This window comes from Natator depressus, chromosome 6 (genome assembly GCF_965152275.1).
Source record: "Natator depressus isolate rNatDep1 chromosome 6, rNatDep2.hap1, whole genome shotgun sequence".
Taxonomy (NCBI): Eukaryota; Metazoa; Chordata; order Testudines; family Cheloniidae; genus Natator; species Natator depressus.
In genome coordinates, this window is record NC_134239.1 from 15,902,986 (window position 1) to 15,924,780 (window position 21,795).

The 21,795-nt window shown below is 51.6% G+C and overlaps 1 protein-coding gene across 1 annotated transcript; it reads left to right on the forward strand.

Moving 5' to 3' along the window:
• Positions 1 to 12,777: 12,777 nt before the first annotated feature.
• On the forward strand, positions 12,778 to 21,781 carry LOC141989721 (zona pellucida sperm-binding protein 1-like). Its single transcript, XM_074956648.1, has 11 exons — positions 12,778 to 12,964; positions 13,698 to 13,819; positions 13,991 to 14,648; positions 15,670 to 15,813; positions 16,632 to 16,816; positions 16,903 to 17,000; positions 19,684 to 19,811; positions 19,904 to 20,093; positions 20,182 to 20,332; positions 20,547 to 20,631; positions 21,630 to 21,781. Exons 1-11 carry the CDS (start codon positions 12,778 to 12,780, stop codon positions 21,779 to 21,781), a joined length of 2,100 nt encoding a protein of 699 aa, XP_074812749.1.
• The last annotated feature ends 14 nt before the right edge of the window (positions 21,782 to 21,795 follow it).

Here is a 21,795-nt window from a genome sequence, read left to right on the forward strand (position 1 = left end):
TCTGAGCATCTTCTAGGGTAGCCTACTGAGGGACCGGATCCTGCAGACACTTAATGTGCATGTGGTAATGACTTCATGGGGACTTCACACATGATGGAGTTAAGCACATGCTGAGGGCTGGCCAAGCAACACAAACTGTTCATTAAATGTCAACGTTCAGTCTGCAGTAGGCAAAACCAATGCCTCAAAACTCTTCATGGAAAAAGCAGAAAGACATGTGTATCCTAGAAATGCATGGGCACTCGCCTGAGATCTAGGAGACATGGGTTTGAGTCCCTGCTCTGCCTGACTGGGTGCACCTGTGTACTCCTGCGTCCCAAAATGGAGTGTTGCAAGGCCAGAGTCTTGGACTGTAAGAGGATGGCAGCAGGGATCATGCTTTGCTTACTCTCTGCAAAAAGCATTCTGTGATGGCTTGGCACAATAATGAATGGAAGCCTGGTGGCTTCAAGGTACAAGGCCATGAATTTGCCATTTGCTAAAATTCAAAGTAGTATAAAGATCATGCTGTAGTTGTAAAGGCCTTTGCTTCCGTGCTGAAGTCATGTACTTGGGGACTAACAATGAGAATTATTGCTGAAAGCTGGGCACTCTTCTGCTAGAAGCAACAGAGAAGGAGAAAGAATCATAGAATATCAGGGTTGGAAGGGACCTCAGGAGGTCATCTAGTCCAACCCCCTGCTCAAAGCAGGACCAATCCCCAATTAAATCATCCCAAATCAATTAAGACTTGGGTGTATTGCTTGATCATAGGATGACTCTGAGATTTCACTGTGATGCAGCTGGGAACAAGGCTAACCCAGTCATGGGATACTCAGGTGAGGTATTTCCAGTAGAGACTGGGAAGTGCTAGTACCATTATACAAGGCACTGGTGAGACCTCATCTGGAATACTGTATGCAATTCTGGTCTCCCATGTGTAAGATGAATTCAAACTGGACCAGATATGGAGAAGGGCTACTAGAATGTCCAGAGAAATGGATAACCTCACTTAGGAGAGGAGACTGAAATACTTTTATTTAGCCTAACCAAAAGAAGGCTGAGGAGAGAGAGAGAGATGACTGCTCTCTCTAAATGCATCAGAGGGATAACTATCACAGAGGAATTAACATAAGCACCAACGTGCACACAAGAACAAATGGATATAAACTGGCCATAAACAAGTTTAGGCTTTAGATTAGACAAAAGTTTCTCTCCATCAGAGGAGTGAGGTTCTGGAGCAACCTTTCAAAGGGAGCAGGGTGTTGGGGGGCAAAAAGCAAAACTGGCTTCAAGACTGAGCTTCGTAAGTTTATGGAGGGGATGGTAGGATGAGACTGCCTCCAATGGCACACGGCTGATCTGTGACTGCGAGCTGCAAATATCTCCAATGGCTGGTTACAGGACACTAGAGGGGGAGGGCTCTGAGTTACTATAGAGAATTCTTTCCCCAAGGTATCTAGCTGGTGGGTCTTGCCCACAGGTTCAGGGTCTCACTGATCACCATTTTGGGGAATGGGAAGGAATTTCCCCCATGTCAGAGACCCTGTGGCTGGGGGTTTGCCATCCTTTCCAGCACAGGGCACGGGTCACTTGCAGGTTTAAACTAATGTAAATGTGGGGATTCTGTTTAGTTTTGTCTTTATATCATTATCTGAGGATATCACTAACTCAGACAGAGGTCATGGGTGTATTGCAGGAGTGGGAGGGTGAGGTTCTGTAGCCTGTAATGCGCAGGAGGTCAGACTAGATGACCGTGATGGTCCCTTCTGGCCTTAAAGTCCGTGACAGAAGAGAGACAGGGTTCCCTGAAAGCTCAACAATGGCAGCGGACAGCCACCTATAAGCAATAACGCAACACTGTTATTGCTTATAGGCGATGGGTGCCTGTGACTTTCTTTCTACCAGCTAAATGACTGTCTTTGCTGATTGCATTGTCACATCTTGCACATGAAAGACTTGGTATCATCTTGGCACAGCAGTAAGACATATAATTGCCTTAGGGTACCAGAAACAATCCACAGGGAGTGGTGCAAGCTACAATGTTTGAATCAGGATTGCCAGCACTGATCTGTGCCAGGATCGAACAATAGCAATAAGCTATTTCCTCCAACAACCCAATGGTGTATTTAAATGATACAAAACTGGGGGTCAGTACTGGCTGATGGGCAGTGAAGGGGGGGTGGGCAGTGTGCTTTCCAGGACTGCAGTGATGGAGAGGGAAGGCTTAGCTAACCGAACTACCCTGGAGCCAAAACAATAGGGTGGCAGCAGAAGGACAAGTTTCAGACACAAGGGTGTAAGTTCTGTATTTCTGCTACTGCTGCCTATTAAAATCTTTAAACGGAAAACCCTGGCCATCCCTAATTCTAAAGGCAGGGTGAAGAAGAAGGGAGGCCTCAGTAGCCTACTGAAAGGCCAATTCTGAACATGTATAAAATGTCATTGCGTGGGGTTTCTTCCAGACACAGAAGGTGAGGGATGATTTTCCCCTGACAGAAAAGGCCTGCTTCAAAGTCCATGGGAATCCTTCCATTGACTTCAGGGGCAGAGACACTAGACAGGAGAGAGTTGGAGGAGAGGATGAAACTTCTCCACTTAGGGGAAAAGTGCTGAGTGAGATAGAAAAGTGGCCAAATGTTTCTCCTGCTGAAGTAGGGAGACTTGGGCCTGGTCTACAGTAAGCGGTTATTTCTGAATTAGGCGAGCTACCTCAAAATCAAACTGGTTCCATCCACACGACCAAACCAGTTTTTTCGATTTAAAGGGCTCTTTACTCCGATTTCTGTACTCCACCTCGGCAAGTGGAGTAGCCACACTAAAACTGAGATCGCAGTTCCGGGTTAGAGATACTGTGGACGCAATTTGACAATATTAGCCTCCGGGAGCTATCCCAGAATGCTCCCTTGTGACCGCTCCGGACAACTCTCTGAACTCCGATGCACTAGCCAGGTAGGCAGGAAAAGCCCCGGGAACTTTTGAATTTCCTGTTTGGTCACCATCAGCACAGTCCACCATCACAGGAGACCATGCAGAGTCCACCATCTCAAGAGACCACGCAGTCCCGGATTCGCAGACGAGCTCCAGCTTGGTCCGAACGGGAGGTACTGGATCTCATTGCATGTTGGGGAGACGAATCTCTTCTGGTACAACTATGTTCCAAAAAAAGGAACGCAAATACGTACATTAAACTCTCCACGGCCATGATGGAAAGAGGCTACTCCAGGGACACAGAACAGTGTCGTACATATAATCAAGGAGTTGCAAGCTGAATTCTGTTGCCCGGCCGCATGTGATGGCTTACTCACACCAAAGTGGCAGGCACTTCAGTATGAGAGGCAAAATGAGACCTTGTACAGAAAGAACATGTGCTGTGTATTATGAATTGCCTGTTTCACTGAGAAACAGCGTCCCCTTTGTTCTCTAAACTGTATCTTTTAAAATACTACTCTCCCTTTTTCTTCTCCTGCAGCAGGCGCAAATGTTTCAATGTGGCCCCTATCTACTCTGTCCCAGAGGCTGGTCCAGATTAGAAGGTGGAAAAAATGAACTCGGGACGACGATTGCTGAGCTCTTGCAGTCCTCCTGCATTGATAGGGCCCAGTTGAATGCATGGAGGCAAACAATTGCGGAGTCGCGTAAAGCGTTACATGAATATGAAGAGAGGAAGGATGTGGGCGATGAGAGCAGGCAGGATGCTATGGTCAAGTTTATGGGGGAGCAAACTGATATGCTCCGCTGTATGGTGGATCTAATGTGGGAAAGGCAGCAAGACCACAGACTGCTGCTGCAGCCCCTGGATAACCAACCGCCCTCCCTCCTCCCCAAGTTCGATAGCCTCCTCACCCAGACGCCCAAGAACATGGCGGGGGGCAGGGGGGGAAGGCTGCGGGGACCAACACAGTCAACCCCAGAGGATTGCACAAGCAGCAGAAAACTGGCATATCCTAAATTTTGATTTGGTTTCTGGACTAGTCCTTCCCTCCTCCTCGTCCACCCCCGTAACCCAATACCCCCCTCTAGCTTCTGATTTCTCTCAATGTTTTGTGCAACAACTAATACAGAACGGTTTTTAAACAATTGTGACTTTATTTCCTTTCATATATATATATGGGGGGGGGGCAGGTAACTTTAAGAGAAACACCAACAACTCTCACAGCGTACCATGGCCGGTCATGAAACTGGCTTTCAAAGCTTCTCTGATGTGCAGCGCGCCCTGCTGCGCTCTTCTAATCGCCCTGTTGTCTGGCTGTGTGAAACTTGTCACCAGGCAAGTTGCCTCAACCTCCCACCCCGCCATAAATGTCTCCCCCTTACTCTCACAGATATTGTGGACCACACAACAAGCAGCAATTACAATTGGAATATTGGTTGTGCTGAGATCTAGCCAAGTCAGTAAACTGCACCAGCGTGCTTTCAAACGTCCAAATGCACATTCTACCACCTTTCTCCACTTGCTCAGCCTAGAGTTGAACTGCTCCTTACTACTGTCCAGGGTGCCTATGTACAGCTTCATGAGCCATGGCATTTAGGGGTAGTCTGGGTCCCTCAAGATAACTATAGGCATTTCAACATCCCCAACAGTAATTTTCTGGTCTGGGAAGTAAGTTCCTTCCTGCAGCTGTTCAAACAGACCAGAGTTCCTGAAGATGCAAGCGTCATGCACCTTTCCAGGTCATCCCACGTTGATGTCGGTGAAACGTCCCTTGTGATCCACCAGTGCTTGCAGCACAATGGAAAAGTACCCCTTGCGGTTTATGTACTGGCTGCCCTGGTGTTCCGGGGCCAAGATGGGGATATGTGTTCCGTCTATTGCCCGCGGCACTTAGGGAATCCCAGCGCATTAAAGCCATCCACAATGGTCTGCACGTTTCCCAAAGTCACTCCCCTTGATAGCAACTGGTCATTGATTGCATTGGCTACTTGCAGCACAGCAGCCCCCACAGTAGATTTCCCCACTCCAAACTGATTCCCGACTGACCGGTAGCTGTCGGGCATTGCAAGCTTCCACAGGGCTATGGCCACTTGCTTCTCAACTGTGAGGGCTGCTCTCATTTTGGTGTCTTTGCGCTTCAGGGCAGGGGACAGCAAGTCACAAAGTTCCATGAAAGTGGCCTTACGCATACGAAAGTTTCGCAGCCACTGGGAATCATCCCATACCTGCAACACTATGCGGTCCCACCAGTCTGTGCTTGTTTCCCGGGCCCAGAACCTGGCCCAACAGCACCATGATCTCCCAATCGCCACATGCCGTGCTGTCTGTGTTCATGGAGAAGCTCGCAAGCGTGGCAATAGCGGGAGAGCAGAGTTGGTGGCAGAAGCTGTGTTGCTCGGTTCACGATGGCCGAGCAGAGTTGAGTTGGAGAGGTGGTTTCATCGTAGCAGGAGAGCAGTAGTGCACCATCTGCTGAAAGCAGTATGGCGTCTGCATGCCAAAAAGGGGCGAAACGATTGTCTGTCGTAGCTTTCTGATGACACACATCCAGAAACACCCGCCAGAATGTTTTTGCCCCATCATGCTTAACTGGGAGCTTAACAGAGAATTCCAATGGGCGGCAGGGACTGTGGGAACTGTGGGATAGCTACCCACAGTGCACGGCTCTGACATTTGATGCTAGCCTTGGTACTGTGGACGCAATCTGCCAAATTCACCCGCTTTAGTGGGGACACAGAAGACCGAACGTATAAAATAGCTTCCGAAAATTCGAATAGAATAATTTTGAAATAATTTTGTACTGTAAACGTACTGAGGGTTAGCAGTGCCATGAGAAAAAGACAGACAGAGCCTAGGAAAACCACCAGCCAAGAGAAGCTCAAGAGGCCTAAGCCTACTGAGGTGTCCTTACATCCCATCCTCAGGTTTCACATAGCTCAGGCTGAGGCCTGCCTCGTTCTGTGGAGCTCCATACTTGGCCAGGTTAGGCTTCTTCAAGGCCTGGTATGAGGCCTCCCTGCTTTTTCACTAGTTTCACCCCTAACTTGGACTCTGCACAGGCCACTAGGGCTAACCCCCTTAATCTTATTTTAAAAGAGCTATAAAATCATTAACAATCATGGGCCTCAGTTCCACACCTCATCAGAACAATGGCACCTCCATCAGCCCCTGGCACCACGCCAGAGCCCTGTTCCAACACTGACTCAGACAGAACGCAGTGACTCCTAGTGAATTAACACCACTGTTTTCTGGACCTCCTGGGTTTTGCCCACAGATCCCCCTACTCAGCACTGAGCAGGCCTGATCCTTCCAAAGGTATGACATGTAATGATAGGTCTCAGCTGGTGTCCCTTATGGGGTTGGTGATGGGATAAAGCACCAGGGTGACTAGGGGCCAGGACTACACCTGTAGAGAGATGACGATGTCACCCGCATGAGGGGAGCTTGGGGATCTGTTGCTCTCTAGTGGCTGGTTCACATGGATGTTAATGAGTGTGCTACAGCCACTCCCTAGAGATGGTTCGTCCTTTTAGAGTAACAGCCGTGTTAGTCTGTATTCGCAAAAAGAAAAGGAGTACTTGTGGCACCTTAGAGACTAACCAATTTATTTGAGCATGAGCTTTCGTGAGCTACAGCTCACTTCATCGGATGCATACTGTGGAAATTGCAGAATACATTATTATATACACAGACACCGTGAAACAATACCTCCTCCCACCCCACTCTCCTGCTGGTAATAGCTTATCTAAAGTGATCATCAAGATGGGCCATTTCCAGCACAAATCCAGGTTTTCTCACCCTCCGCCCCCCCCACAGACAAACTCACTCTCTTGCTGGTAATAGCCCATCCAAAGTGAGCACTCTCTTCACAATGTGTATGATAATCAAGGTGGGCCATTTCCTGCAGGAATCCAGGTTCTCTCACCCCCTCACCCCCCTCCAAAAACCACACACACAAACTCTCCTTACAACGTGCATGAAAATCAAGGTGGGCCATTTCCAGCACAAATACAGGTTTTCTCACCCCCCCACCCCCATACACACACAAACTCACTCTCCTGCTGGTAATAGCCTATCCAAAGTGACCACTCTCCTTACAACGTGCATGAAAATCAAGGTGGGCCATTTCCAGCACAAATACAGGTTTTCTCACCCCACCCCCACCCCACCCCAAAACCCACACACACAAACTCACTCTCCTGCTGGTAATAGCCTATCCAAAGTGACCGCTCTCCTTACAATGTGCATGAAAATCAAGGTGGGCCATTTCCAGCACAAATCCAGGTTTTTTAACCCCCCCCCCCCCCACACACACACACACAAACTCACTCTCCTGCTGGCAATAGCTCATCCAAACTGACCACTCTCCCCACAATGTGCATGACAATCAAAGTAGGCCACTTCCAGCATAAATCCAAGTTTAACCAGAAGGCCGGGGGGGCAGGGGGGGAGGAAAAAACAAGGGGAAATAGGCTACCTTGCATAATGACTTAGCCACTCCCAGTCTCTATTTAAGCCTAAATTAATAGTATCCAATTTGCAAATGAATTCCAATTCAACAGTTTCTCGCTGGACTCTGGATGTAGAAGCCCTCTACACCAACATTCCACACAAAGATGGACTACAAGCCGTCAAGAACACTATCCCCGATAATGTCACGGCTAACCTGGTGGCTGAACTTTGTGACTTTGTCCTTACCCATAACTATTTTACATTTGGGGACAATGTATACCTTCAGATCAGCAGCACTGCTATGGGTACCTGCATGGCCCCACAGTATGCCAACATTTTTATGGCTGATTTAGAACAACGCTTCCTCAGCTCTCGTCCCCTAACGCCCCTACTCTACTTGCGCTATATTGATGACATCTTCATCATCTGGACCCATGGAAAAGAAGCCCTTGAGGAATTCCACCATGATTTCAACAATTTCCATCCCACCATCAACCTCAGCCTGGTCCAGTCCACACAAGAGATCCACTTCCTGGACACTACAGTGCTAATAAACAATGGTCACATAGACACCACCCTATACCGGAAACCTACTGACCGCTATTCCTACCTACATGCTTCCAGCTTTCACCCTGACCACACCACACGATCCATCGTCTACAGCCAAGCTCTGCGATACAACCGCATTTGCTCCAACCCCTCAGACAGAGACAAACACCTACAAGATCTCTATCAAGCATTCTTACAACTACAATACCCACCTGCTGAAGTGAAGAAACAGATTGATAGAGCCAGAAGAGTTCCCAGAAGTCACCTACTACAGGACAGGCCTAACAAAGAAAATAACAGAACGCCACTAGCCGTCACCTTCAGCCCCCAACTAAAACCCCTCCAACGCATTATTAAGGATCTACAACCTATCCTGAAGGATGACCCAACTCTCTCACAAATCTTGGGAGACAGGCCAGTCCTTGCCTACAGACAGACCCCCAACCTGAAGCGAATACTCACCAACAACCACATACCACACAACAGAACCACTAACCCAGGAACCTATCCTTGCAACAAAGCCCGTTGCCAACTGTGCCCACATATCTATTCAGGGGACACCATCACAGGGCCTAATAACATCAGCCACACTATCAGAGGCTCGTTCACCTGCACATCCACCAATGTGATATATGCCATCATGTGCCAGCAATGCCCCTCTGCCATGTACATTGGTCAAACTGGACAGTCTCTACGTAAAAGAATAAATGGACACAAATCAGATGTCAAGAATTATACCATTCATAAGCCAGTCGGAGAACACTTCAATCTCTCTGGTCACGCAATCAGAGACATGAAGGTCGCTCTCTTACAACAAACAAACTTCAAATCCAGAGTCCAGCGAGAAACTGCTGAATTGGAATTCATTTGCAAATTGGATACTATTAATTTAGGCTTAAATAGAGACTGGGAGTGGCTAAGTCATTATGCAAGGTAGCCTATTTCCCCTTGTTTTTTCCTACCCCCTCCCCCCCGGCCTTCTGGTTAAACTTGGATTTATGCTGGAAGTGGCCCACCTTGATTGTCATGCACATTGTGGGGAGAGTGGTCAGTTTGGATGAGCTATTGCCAGCAGGAGAGTGAGTTTGTGTGTGTGGGTTTTGGGGTGGGGTGGGGGTGGGGGTGAGAAAACCTGGATTTGTGCTGGAAATGGCCCACCTTGATTTTCATGCACGTTGTAAGGAGAGTGGTCACTTTGGATAGGCTATTACCAGCAGGAGAGTGAGTTTGTGTGTGTGGGTTTTGGGGTGGGGTGGGGGTGGGGGTGAGAAAACCTGGATTTGTGCTGGAAATGGCCCACCTTGATTTTCATGCACGTTGTAAGGAGAGTGGTCACTTTGGATAGGCTATTACCAGCAGGAGAGTGAGTTTGTGTGTGTATGGGGGTGGGGGGGTGAGAAAACCTGTATTTGTGCTGGAAATGGCCCACCTTGATTTTCATGCACGTTGTAAGGAGAGTGGTCACTTTGGATAGGCTATTACCAGCAGGAGAGTGAGTTTGTGTGTGTATGGGGGTGGGGGGGTGAGAAAACCTGTATTTGTGCTGGAAATGGCCCACCTTGATTTTCATGCACGTTGTAAGGAGAGTTTGTGTGTGTGGTTTTTGGAGGGGGGTGAGGGGGTGAGAGAACCTGGATTCCTGCAGGAAATGGCCCACCTTGATTATCATACACATTGTGAAGAGAGTGCTCACTTTGGATGGGCTATTACCAGCAAGAGAGTGAGTTTGTCTGTGGGGGGGGCGGAGGGTGAGAAAACCTGGATTTGTGCTGGAAATGGCCCATCTTGATGATCACTTTAGATAAGCTATTACCAGCAGGAGAGTGGGGTGGGAGGAGGTATTGTTTCACGGTGTCTGTGTATATAATAATGTATTCTGCAATTTCCACAGTATGCATCCGATGAAGTGAGCTGTAGCTCACGAAAGCTCATGCTCAAATAAATTGGTTAGTCTCTAAGGTGCCACAAGTACTCCTTTTCTTTTCGTCCTTTTAGTTCAGAATCGCCTGGTTTTTGCTCTGAAGATCATGGAGTTTAAATCTCAGTGTGGGCCCAAGCAGGAGCAGTTAAAATTGCAAGCCAGAGATTGACATACAGGGCAAGGGGGTGCAGAACAGTGGGACAGAAGACCAGACTAGCAGCATGTGTGTAGGTCAGAGTTAAGAGTACTAGCAGAGCTGTGGGGGAGGTGTATTTGGCAGCTGTTAGCATCAGGCTCAGGGGCCCGTTCTCCATTCCCCAGAAACAGGAGCAGTTTCTCTACACACCTTGCTTGCCCTGCCGCAAAGATAAAGCATCTTTGAATGAGTTTTACATTCCTCCCCTGATGCCCCGCCCCCCCCCCCCGCCCCAGTGTTCACAACACAGCAGGGAAGTGGGGAAGAAGCAGAGACAGAGTTACCAACTCTCATCATGTTATTGTGAGTGATGCAATAATTGTGCTTTTCTTAAAGCTCCAGCTCCTGGAGTCAGGTGAACATACCAGAACGTCAGCTTTCCTTTTTAAAAAAGGGTTTCAAGCCTCATCTTTTTGTTTTATGTTTGTATGGTGCCTGGCCCAATGGGGTCCTGCTCTACGACCGGAGCTCTTAAGCACTGCAGGAATACAAATACATAATAACTGTAGAGACAGAGAAGCTTCAAAGCATGACCTCCGCAGATTCAAAAGCCAGAAAAGCATTTTAAAATAGCCACAAATTTGTTATTTTTAAAATCTCATGATTTTTAAGGGAAGCTCATGAGTTTGGGGGGCCTCATGATTTTTGAGCGCTCAGGGTTGGCGATATTCTCGGCAGTGAGAAGGGCAGAAAGAGCGAGGGAGATGAGACGGGGAGCCCCAACCCCAAAGAGCCAAAAATCAAGAGATTGCTGCAAAAATCATGAGATTTTTCACACCAAAAAATACACTTGAGGGGTTTTTTCATAGGTTCATGGATTTTCAGGCCAGAAGGGACCCTTAGATCAACCAATCTGACCTCCAGCAGAGCACAGACCAGAGAATGTCACCCTGTTACCTCTGCATGGAGCCCGATAACTTGTGTCTGAGTAAAGCGTCTTCCAGACAGGCCGCCTGTGGGCTGGTCTACACTGGAAAGTTAGGTTGACCCAGGTGTGTCCCTCAGGGCTGTGAAAAATTCACCCTCCTGAGAGACGTAGTTAATCCAACCTCTCTCCCAGGGTAGATGCCATGAGCTCACTGGAAGAACTCTGCCATCGTCCTACCTCTCGGAGCGGTGCATTTACGACAGCGTTGCTGCAGTAAGTGTCAGCACTACAGGGCAGCACTGCAGCAGTGTAGACATAGCCTGATCGAGAATCCACCACTTCCAGTGGCCATCTGCTCCAAGGGTTAGTCACCCTTCAAAATGTGTGCCTTACGTCTACCTTAGATTTGGCCATGGACGGTGGGTGAACCACAGGCTTGGGGAGGCTAGCCCCTGGCCCGGCCCACCCCTTGAGCCTGAGGCCCCACCCCAAAGCCCAGAATCCCTCCCTCCCGCGGCTACCAGCCCCCCCTCCCAATCCCAGGTTGCCCAAGCACCACCAGCCCCAAAGCGCCAGGGCACACACACACACTCAGAGCACCAGACAGGCTGCCCCATCAGCCCCGCAGCACTGGGTGGGTGGGCTGCCCCCCAGCACCAGACCACTGGGTGGGCGTCGGGCAGCCCTCCCTTTCCCCCCAGCCCTGGAGAACTGGGTGGTGCGGCCCCAGCCACCCCAAGTCCTAGCCGCCCTAGCCCCAGCCCCAGCCCAGCAGGCTTCCTGGAAGAGGAGCAGCCTGCTTGCCTGGACTGGGGCCAACTACCAGCAGCAGAAGGAGGGGGCCTTGGGCGGTGCATGGGCAGGGCCACGCGGGGCTCTTTGCGGAGGTACAGCCTCCCCAGGCTATTGTACGCATCGTCCATGGATTTGTCTGGCTCCAACTTCCAACCGCTGGATCTTGTTCTACCCTTCTCCACTCGATTAGAGAGCCCTTTAATAGCCAGTCTTTTCTCCCTATGAATGTGCTTGGGCCCTGTACTTGAGCTACTTCTTGATCTCCTTTTCGATAAGCTAAACTGACTGAGCTCTGTAAGTCTCTTGCTAGCCGGCACTTCTTCCAGCCGGCAAATTGCATTTGTGACTCTTCTCTGTATCCACTCCAGTTTTTCAATAACCTAATCACACAGAACAAGAAAGAAAAAGGCCTCATTCAATACCATGGCCACCTGCACACTGACTCGACCTTGTGCCTGCCCGCCCACTTCGAATCATAGAATATCAGGCTTGGAAGGGACCTCAAGAGGTCATCTAGTCCAACCCCCTGCTCAGAGCAGGACCAATCCCCAACTAAATCATCCGATCCCAGAAGGATACACTGACTAGACCCCTCGATTCCAGGCAACTTGGCCTTCTAATTTTGGGGGCACTTGGGGTGTGCTTGAGCCCTGTTTTTAAGCTTTTCTCTGCAACTGTGAGGGCAAGAAACTTACTTTTCTTTTGAATGCACACTGAGGTTCTCAGCTAGTTCCTTGTTTCCAGCAGATGGGGCTTGAAATAAAACATCAGTTACCATGGGACTTGCAATAAAATCCTGAGAGCTGGCAACACTGAAAAGGTAGCATAACAGGAGGATTCAATGGGAGGGGGGTCTTAGGGCTGAAGGGTTCGACGGTTATGTTTCCCTTTCACCCTGAGCTTTGCACTTTTCACCCGGCCCCTCCCCAGCAGCAGGCAGCTCCCCAGGTGTTGCCTCTCTGCTCATCTGATTCACACCCCGCCCCCTCCCCACCACTCACCCTACAAAGCCCCGGTCCCACAGCCTCCCCCCTTATGAGAAGTGGCTGCTAGACAGGGCTTCTTTCTTAGCATCTTCAGCCATGGGGCTGGCCTGTAGGTATTTTGTGGGCTTAGTGCTGCTCTGGTCCCTAAGGATAGCCCTTGGGCAGGGGGACTTCCACAGGATCAGCTTCTCTGTCTTGCAACATGAGTATGACTGTGGAGACTATGGGATGCAGCTGCTGGTCTTTCCCAGCCAGGGCCGCACCGTCCGCTTCAAAGTTGTGGGTAAGTAGCTGCCTGGCTGCTTCATAAGAAAGCTAAGAAGCCTCCTGCTCGTCTGCCCTCTTAAACATGCAGGAGGGTTTTATGGGTCTCCTGTGGAAACCTCTTACTTCTACAGTATGTAATGAGAGCTTTAGGAAGGGAACAAGAAGGTCCTACTCTAGTGCTTCTTGGTGGCCTGGCTGTTACTCTCAAATCTTGAGTACCCTGGTCTCCTGAAGTGAGAGTCTGTGGCTTCTGTCCCCTGGAGAAAAGACTGGAGTTAGCCCTAACCGTTGAATCCAGGTAGTGAAGTCTTTCCTCACAACAGCCTGCTGACCGTGACCCACAAAATAGCAGAGGGTAAAGAGGGAACCCTGCTGGGGGGAGACTGTAAAAGGACATACCAAAATGTGGCTGGGTATCCCAAGCTCGGGTGTAACTCGGCCCTTTGAGCTCCAGACACCTGGATCCTGTGGCCTCTGTGGGCGATCACCTCCCTGTTGTCATGCCCAAACATGGGGTCGGATGGGATGGCCTGGCCTGGCTCAGCCACTCTCAGCACTCCTGGCTCTAGGTCAGACTTGGTAAATGAGGGCCGTCCTGTACCTTTAGAGCTGCTTCCCACCATGCTAAACTCCACTAAACCGAAGGATGTGACAAACCACAGTCACTGTTCCAAACATGGCTACTTGGCTAAGCTTCATCAAGGGCTTTAACTCTTCCTTACCCACGACCTGTATGACTCTCTCCACAGATGAGTTTGGGACACCCTTCGAAGTTACCAACTGCTCCATCTGTCTCCATTGGGTCACATCTGGCGAGCAAGGAGCGATGATCTTCTCGGCTGGCTACAATGGCTGTCATGTCCAGAAGAAGGTGAGGGGGGTTGGCACGCCTCGCCCCAGTGTACCTGAGCAACAACAGAAGCTGGAGATGGGTCCATACCTGCAGTCACAGCAGCCTGTGCAGCTGGGGGGCACTGTGCTTAGCGCCTACAGAGAGTCTGTTAGGCCACAATGCTGACTGATTGGTGTCTCTTTATTGCAGGATGGGCGTAACCACCTGCAGGTCCGAGTGGAGGAACTGCTGAGCGCCAGGGCCATCGCTGCCACCTATGATGTGAACATGACCTGCCCCAAGCCCACTGAACGTGACTTAACCCCAGAGGAGACCATGCGCCATGTGCCGCAGCCGGGCCTGGTGCGCCCGGTGCCCCAGCCGCAGCCGGGCCTGGTGCGCCCGGTGCCCCAGCCGCAGCCGGGCCTGGTGCGCCCGGTGCCCCAGCCGCAGCCGGGCCTGGTGCGCCCGGTGCCCCAGCCGCAGCCGGGCCTGGTGCGCCCGGTGCCCCAGCCGCAGCCGGGCCTGGTGCGCCCGGTGCCCCAGCCGCAGCCGGGCCTGGTGCGCCCGGTGCCCCAGCCGCAGCCGGGCCTGGTGCGCCCGGTGCCCCAGCCGCAGCCGGGCCTGGTGCGCCCGGTGCCCCAGCCGCAGCCGGGCCTGGTGCGCCCGGTGCCCCAGCCGCAGCCGGGCCTGGTGCGCCCGGTGCCCCAGCCGCAGCCGGGCCTGGTGCGCCCGGTGCCCCAGCCGCAGCCGGGCCTGGTGCGCCCGGTGCCCCAGCCGCAGCCGGGCCTGGTGCGCCCGGTGCCCCAGCCGCAGCCGGGCCTGGTGCGCCCGGTGCCCCAAATATATCCTCCACCAAGCAACATAGGTGTGTCGGGGTGTCTGTGACCTCTAACTGGCTTGCGTGCATGTGGGTCCCCTCCAATGGAAGGTTTCATGGTCCACTTCTGACTCCTGTGGTGGTCTTCAGAGGAGCTGAACCTTGTCTCTTGCTTGTGGCTGCCATGTTAGAGCTAGTGTTGACAGTGTTGTAAGCACGATCAAAAATGAGATTCGTTTAGAAATCATGCTGGTTTCCTCCCCCCCCACCCCCAGTTTATTTGAAGGGGAAGGGGTGGCTATTTGCCTTCTGGTTTTTCAAAGCTTTAGGGGAAGGCACTTGCTTCCAAAGTCGGTGAGCTTCTTTGGTGCAAAATCCAGTCTCACATGCACCAATGTGTCCTTCCCATTGGCTGCTCAGAGGGGGTTTCCCCTGTTCCTCCAGTATCCCAGGGTTTGGGATCTGATGTTGTATCCCTTCATATCTCACCCCCACATCTGCTTGCAATCTGTCTCCTTCCCCCCCATGTGTCTCGCACAGGCTCTCCACAGCTCTTAGTCCCTCAGCACTCTTAGAGTCCTGTCTAGCCCTCCCCCTAAACCAGAGTGGCAGCCACTTTGCCTCTAGGTACAGCTAACTGATAAATTGGAGTGGACCACACTGCTGGCTGTGTTGAGGGGGCTGTAGGGTGTGGGTGGGGGCTCTCCTCTGACACAGCAGCAGATCAGGAGCCTGAATTTCCAAGTGAAATGTTAAGCCTGGTATCTGGCTTAATGCAAAGAAGGGCAACCTGCTACATCTGGAGGACAGGGGTGGGGATCTGAGCACAATGCTGTCTGAGGTGGTATGTGGTTTGAGGTTATGGTTGTGGGGGGCAGGGTGAGCTGGGATGGAGGACCACTGTGGGAGCTCTTGCAGCCCTTTGGGGAAGGGGAGGAGGGTTGGACTGGTATTGAGGTCAGCCACTTGTCCAGAGGTCACTATAGATCTTAAAGTCTCTGGGGAAGGGTCTCTTGTGATCCCTTCAGAGGATCTCTAGCTCTCCTTAATCCACACCCTGCTGTTCTAGGGGCCCATCTCACAGAGGAGCAGTGCCGTGTGGTGGCTGGGAAGATGCCCTGTGCGGATGCCCCAGGCCAAGCTGCTTGCTTCCAGGCTGGCTGCTGTTATGATGAGACTGACCTCACTACTCCCTGCTACTATGGCAACACAGGTAGGAGGCCTGGCCTTGTGTCAGCTTATGGAGCCTTTTGCCATCTCTGTCCTGGGAAGCTTGGGGACACACCGTACTTCTCAGATGAGTTTGGTCACCACCTACTAGCATGGTGAACTAGCCTTGGATGCAATGTCTTTGTAACTCTCACCCTAGGCTGCAGCTGGCATCAGTTGTGTGCAAAGGGATTCCTTCCTACATCACGGTCTCTCCTCAGTTGCCCAATGCCTGGCGGATCTTGAGAGCCAACACCAAATGTGTGGTGGCAGAGGAAGAACCATCAGACAGTACAGGCTGGTGCTCCATCATCAGATCGAAGGATAACTCTGCCGGCTCGTGTCTCGTTCCTGCACAACATGAGCTGCAATCATGCTGTGTCAGACAAACCCACTTACCCCCATGGGGCTTCATTTGATAGCTTCCAAAGCCAGAAGGGACCATTGTGATCATTAGTCTGATTTCCTGTATAACACAAGCTATAGACTTTCCCTGAAATAATTCCTCGAGCAGATCTCTCAGTAGACATCCAGTCTTGCCTTATCAGTGATGGAGAATCCACCATGACCCTGGGCAAACCATTCCAAGGCTTAACTACCCTCGCTCTCAGATCTACACCTTATTTAAATACTTAGACTGTAATCAAGTCACCCCTTAACCTTCTCTCTGTCTAAAGAGGCAGAATTTGGTCACTACAAGGCCTGTTTTCTAATATTTCTCATGGCTCTTCTCCAAGCTATCATCCTGAGTGTGGCATGGAACTCTTGCCCAATTCCTCTACCGGGACCATCTATACTTAATCCTGCTCCTTTGTGTTGCAGTCACTGTTCAGTGCCTCCTGGATGGTCACTTTGTTCTGGTGGTCTCCAGGGACATGTCTGATCACCCCATCATCCTGGAGAGTGTCCGGCTAGCCTATGACCAGGCAGGGTGTGACCCCATCAGGATGACTGAGGCTTTTGTGATCTTCCGCTTCCCCCTCATGCAGTGCGGCACCACAGTCCAGGTGAGGGGACACCCACGGGAAGCCAGGGTGAGTGCTCTGCTCAGGGGCTTGGGGGACTAACCTGCCCCATGTCTCCACTCTTCCAGGTGATCCATGACAAACTGATCTATGAGAACCAGCTGATCTCTGGCATCGACATCCGGACTGGGCCAGACGGCTCCATCACCCGGGACAGCACCTTCATGTAAGTTGGCCTGCTCTATTGACTAGCAAGGAAGTGATGGTGAGCAGTCTTCAGCCCTTCCACAGTGGAAGCGTGAGGCCAGATACTTTCCCCTGGCAAAGATCTGATCCATCAATTTTTCAGCAGCCTCTCCTGACCTCCAAAGGACTTGGGGGATGTTCTACAGGTATGGATTCCCTGCAGTCAGACATCCCCTTTTCTGAGTGTGGGGCAATGCACCTGATCCCTAATGGGGCATGGGGCAAAACCTTGCTTTGTGAAGGGAAGGACACTCTGTGCAGCTGACTGTCCAAGAGTCAGGGTTTTACGTTGTCTGATCAAATGCCAACATTGGTCAGCCTCACCTCAGTCCCTGGAAAAATCCTGCAGCAGGTCGAATCAGTTCTGAAGCACTTGGAGGAGAGGAAGGTGATCAGGACCAGCCAAGTTGCATTCACCAAGGGCAAGTCATGCCTGACCAACCTGATTGCTTTCTATGATGAGAACTGGCTCTGCGCATATGGGGAAAGCGGTGGACATGATATACCTTGACTCTAACAAAGTTTGACACAGTATCCCACAGTATTCTTGACAGCAAGTCAAAAAAGTATGGACTAAAGGTGGATCGAAAGCTGGCTAGGTCATCAGGCTCAATGGGTAGTGATCAATAGCTCTGTCTAGTTGGCAGCTGGTATCAAGCAGCATGCCCCAGGGGTCAGTCCTGGGGCTGGTTTTGCTCATCATTAATGATCTGGATGATGGGATGGCTTACACCCTCAGCAAGTTAATGGATGACACTAAATTGGGGGGGAGAGGTAGGTAGGGTCCAGAGTGACCTAGGAAAATTGAGAATTGGGCTAAAAGAAATCTGAGGTTCAATAAGGACAAGTGCAGAGTCCTGCACTTAGGAGGGAAGAATCCCATTTACTGGTACAGGCTGGGGACCGACTGGCTAAGCAGCAGTTCTACAGACAAGGTCCTGGGGATTAGAGTGAACGAGAAGCTGGCTATGAATCAATAGTGGGCCCTTGTTGCCAAGAAAGCTACTGGTATATTGGGCTGCATTAGTAGGAGCACTGCCAGCAGATGGAGGGAAGTGATTCCCCTCTATCCAGCACTGGTGAGGCCCATCTGGAGTACTGTGTCCAGTTTTGGGCCCCACACTACAAGAAGGATGTGGAGAAATTGGAGAGAGTCCAGCGAAGGGCAACAAAAATGATTAGGGGTCTGGAACACATGACTTATGAGGAGAGGCTGAGGGAACTGGGATTGTTTAGTCTACAGAAGAGAAGAATGAGGGGGGATTTGATAGCTGCTTTTAACTACCTGAAAGGTGAATCCAAAGAGGATGGATCTAGACTCTTCTCAGTGATAGCAGATGACAGGACAAGGAGTAATGGTCTCAAGTTGCAGTGGGGGAGATTTAGGTTGGATATTAGGAAAAAGTTTTTCACTAGGAGGGTGGTGAAACACTGGAATGCGTTTCCTAGGGAGGTGGTGGAATCCCCTTCCTTGGAAGTTTCTAAGGTCAGGCTTGACAAAGCCCTGGCTGGGATGATTTAGTTGGGATTGGTCCTACTCTGGGCAGGGGGTTGGACTAGATGGCCTCCAGAGGTCCCTTCCAACTCTGTTAGTCTATGACAAGTAGGCACAGCCAGCCTGACCTGAGAAGGGCTCCATGGGGCCACCCTGAGGGACTAATAACTCCCTACAGGGTTGGTAGAAAGAAAGCTTGGATAACAGTTGGTGGCAAACTTGATGTAAGGACTGTTGCCCCCTTACTAACATTCAGTGGGGTGTCTTGGTTGGCTAGCTCCCAGTACTAAAAGGGGAAGGATGGCAGGGAAATCAGGACCCTGAGACTGACAGTCCTCAGGAACAATGGGGAGAGCCCAATGCTCCAGGTCAGCCTGAATGACAGGGTGGGCAGGCTAATCAGAGAGTCAGGAGGCCGGGGGCTCCCGTCCTCCGTGTGAGCTGGATTTGCCTGGGTCACACAGTCAGGTCATGTGTTTCCTTTAACCTTTCCCATGTTTCCTTCTTTTTAAAATTAATTGTTGATTAAATAACTTGCATTTGCTTTATCTTGTATGTAATGGTCATGGGTCAGAGAAGTGCCCAGTGCAGAGAGAGTACCCTGGGGTGGGGACACCCTAACTCCTGTCCTAGGTGACCACAGCAGGGTTGGGGGTCAAGCTCCTTCAGGAATCCTGGGCCTAGCCTTGTTGGGGTTACGAGGACTCTACCAGACAGAGTGGAAGGGGAGCCCTGAAGGGCAGGGAGACCACTGGGTAAAGGAAGTGGGAGCAAGGACTCAGATCCTTTCGCTAGCCCACTTCACCGGAGTAGTGCAGAAGTCAGGAAAGTTCCCCACAAGAGCGGGACTATTCCCCCGCTTACATTGAGAATGCTGCCAAAAGAGATGTGACTACAAGTAAGCAAGTTCTTCTAGCCTGTCTGAGAAGGCCCCCATGTGGCCGTGCTCGGGCACTTCTGCTGAGTCCCTGAGTTGGAGGGAAGAACATCTGAGTTGCTAAAAGGGTTGATAGACTAGCATCCTTGGATGTCCCCCATCCAAGTACTGATAGGGCCTGACCCTGCTTGTCTCAAGCACTAATAAGGTCACTGCCAGAAACCACGTGGCCTCAATGTGAATTCACAGAGCATCAGCCCCTGTCTCCTCCCTCTGCTCTCTCCTGTGCAGCCTCCATGCTCGCTGCATCTACAATGCCAGTGACTTTCTGCCAGTCCAGGTCGAGGTCTTCTTGCCCCCCACACCTGCTCCAGTCACCCAGGCAGGACCCCTCCGGCTTGAGCTGCGCATCGCCACAGGTAGGTGACCCCTCACTCCAGCACTGAGATCCCATCCCCCTGAAGGACCACAGGTGTCTCAGCTCTGCTCTCCTGCTGCCCTCTCCCCACAGACCCGAGCTACAGATCCTATCTCACAGAGAGAGACTACCCTGTGGTGAAGGTGCTCAGGGACCCTCTCTACATGGAGGTTCGCATCCTGCACAGAACAGACCCGTCCCTGGTTCTGGTTCTACACCAGTGCTGGGCCACCCCAAGCGCTAACCCCCTGCAGCAGCCGCAGTGGCCCATCCTGGTGGACGGGTGAGTGGCTGGGATGGAGGGGGAGCATGGCTTGGGGAGGAGGAAGGCGGTTTCCTTGGTCCACGCTTCTCTCATGTCTTGCTCCCAGGTGCCCGTTCCTGGGAGACAACTACAGAACCCAGCTTGTGCCCGTGGGCCCTGCCTCATCTGAGCTGCCCTTCCCGACTCACCACCAGCGCTTCGTCCTCTCCACCTTTGCCTTTGTGGACTCCGCCTCCCAGGTGGTGCTTGAGGGAGAGGTGAGAAGGGGCCCGCATATAAAGCGGGTGAGGAGGGGGAAGTCGGGGGGGCAGGGGCAGGAGCTCCTATTTCAGTCAGGTCCTGACCTTCAAATTGTCTCTTCTGAGGCGCTGCACATGCAGAACCAAACTGATAGCTGTGGATCTACTTCCTGGCTCCTACCAGCACTGGCCAGTCACTCACTAACTCCATTCTCACTTGTGTGGATTTTAGGTGTACATTTACTGTAGCGCCTCGGCTTGCTACCCCTCTCGGCTGGAGCCCTGCAGGACCATGTGCCCATCAGGAGCTGCTACAAGTAAGTCGGACTGGCTTCATCTGGGCACCAGTGGTCTGAAACCCATGTGGGTTTCTACAAGCTCCCATCCCAAATACCAGAGGACTCACAGTGAACAGAGATCTGCCTGTCCTGCTATATTGGAGGAGGGCAAACTACCACCCACAGGACCATCCTCCCCGGCCCCTGAGTTCCCGGCCAGGGAGGCTAGCCCCCAGCCCATCCTGTGCTGTCCAGCACTCTACTCTGGTAGGGCTGTGAGCTCCTGCTGCTCTGAGCAGCATCATAAGGGGGTTGGCATTGGATAAGGGGCAGAGGGTCCCAGGGGGCAGTCGGGACAGGGGCTGGTTGGATTGGGCAGAGGTTCAGGGGGCATTGGAGTCCAGCAGGGGCTGTCAGGGAGCGGGGGGTTGGATAGGGGTGTGGTCCCAGGGGGCAGTTAGGGGCAGGGGTCCTGGGAGGGGGCAGTCAGGAGACAAGGAGTTGGGGTTTCTGAGGTGGGCAGTCAGGGGGCAGGAAGTGGGAGGGAGCCAGGCTCTTTGGGGAGGCACAGCCTTCCCTACCTGGCCCTCCATATAGTTTTACAGTGCTAATGTGGCCCTCAGGCCAAGAAGTTTGCCCAGCCCTGTGCTATACACTGACTGACTGCAAGGCGTTCAGCCCAGCTCGTTATGTACCTGTACCATGTACTGTAGCGCTAGCTAGGGTATGATGGGCTAACACGAAGAGGTAAATGGCCTAATCTCCTACAACTGCCCCATGTAGGAGACAATACTAGAAATTGCTTCTGGAGAGTGGAGTGTCTGCTGCTCCTGATGAAATGGCCTTTCTTCCCATCTTCTCCCACACTTCAAATAAGCACTTCAGGAAGATCTAATACCTGGTACCACAACCTGTCAGGAGGCCTGTAAGGGCTCATGGTAGAGTCCATGGTGATGCTGCATTTCATCATGATGGGCCCTCTGGTTGTCTGTCCAGCGCACTCACAGCTCCCTAACTCTCTCCATTCCATCTGCCAGGAGGCCGCCGGTTCCTGGATATCAACAATGGGACAGGAGAGCCCCAGGACCTGGTGAGCTCTCCTGGCCCTGTGATCTTCCAGGAGAGCCCTGAGCCGTGGAGAGAGCACATCTATGAGAACAAGGGTGAGTTTTCTGTTAAACCCGAGTAGGACAACTGGCATCT

Excerpts from the sequence above, each read along its gene's own strand:
- LOC141989721 (XM_074956648.1), top strand. The coding sequence starts at position 12,778 with ATGGGGCTGGCCTGTAGGTATTTTGTGGGCTTAGTGCTGCTCTGGTCC. Across the intron at positions 16,817-16,902 it reads AGTGCGGCACCACAGTCCAG|GTGATCCATGACAAACTGAT; the intron begins GTGAGGGGACAC and ends CCACTCTTCCAG. Across the intron at positions 19,812-19,903 it reads TGAGCTGCGCATCGCCACAG|ACCCGAGCTACAGATCCTAT; the intron begins GTAGGTGACCCC and ends CTCTCCCCACAG.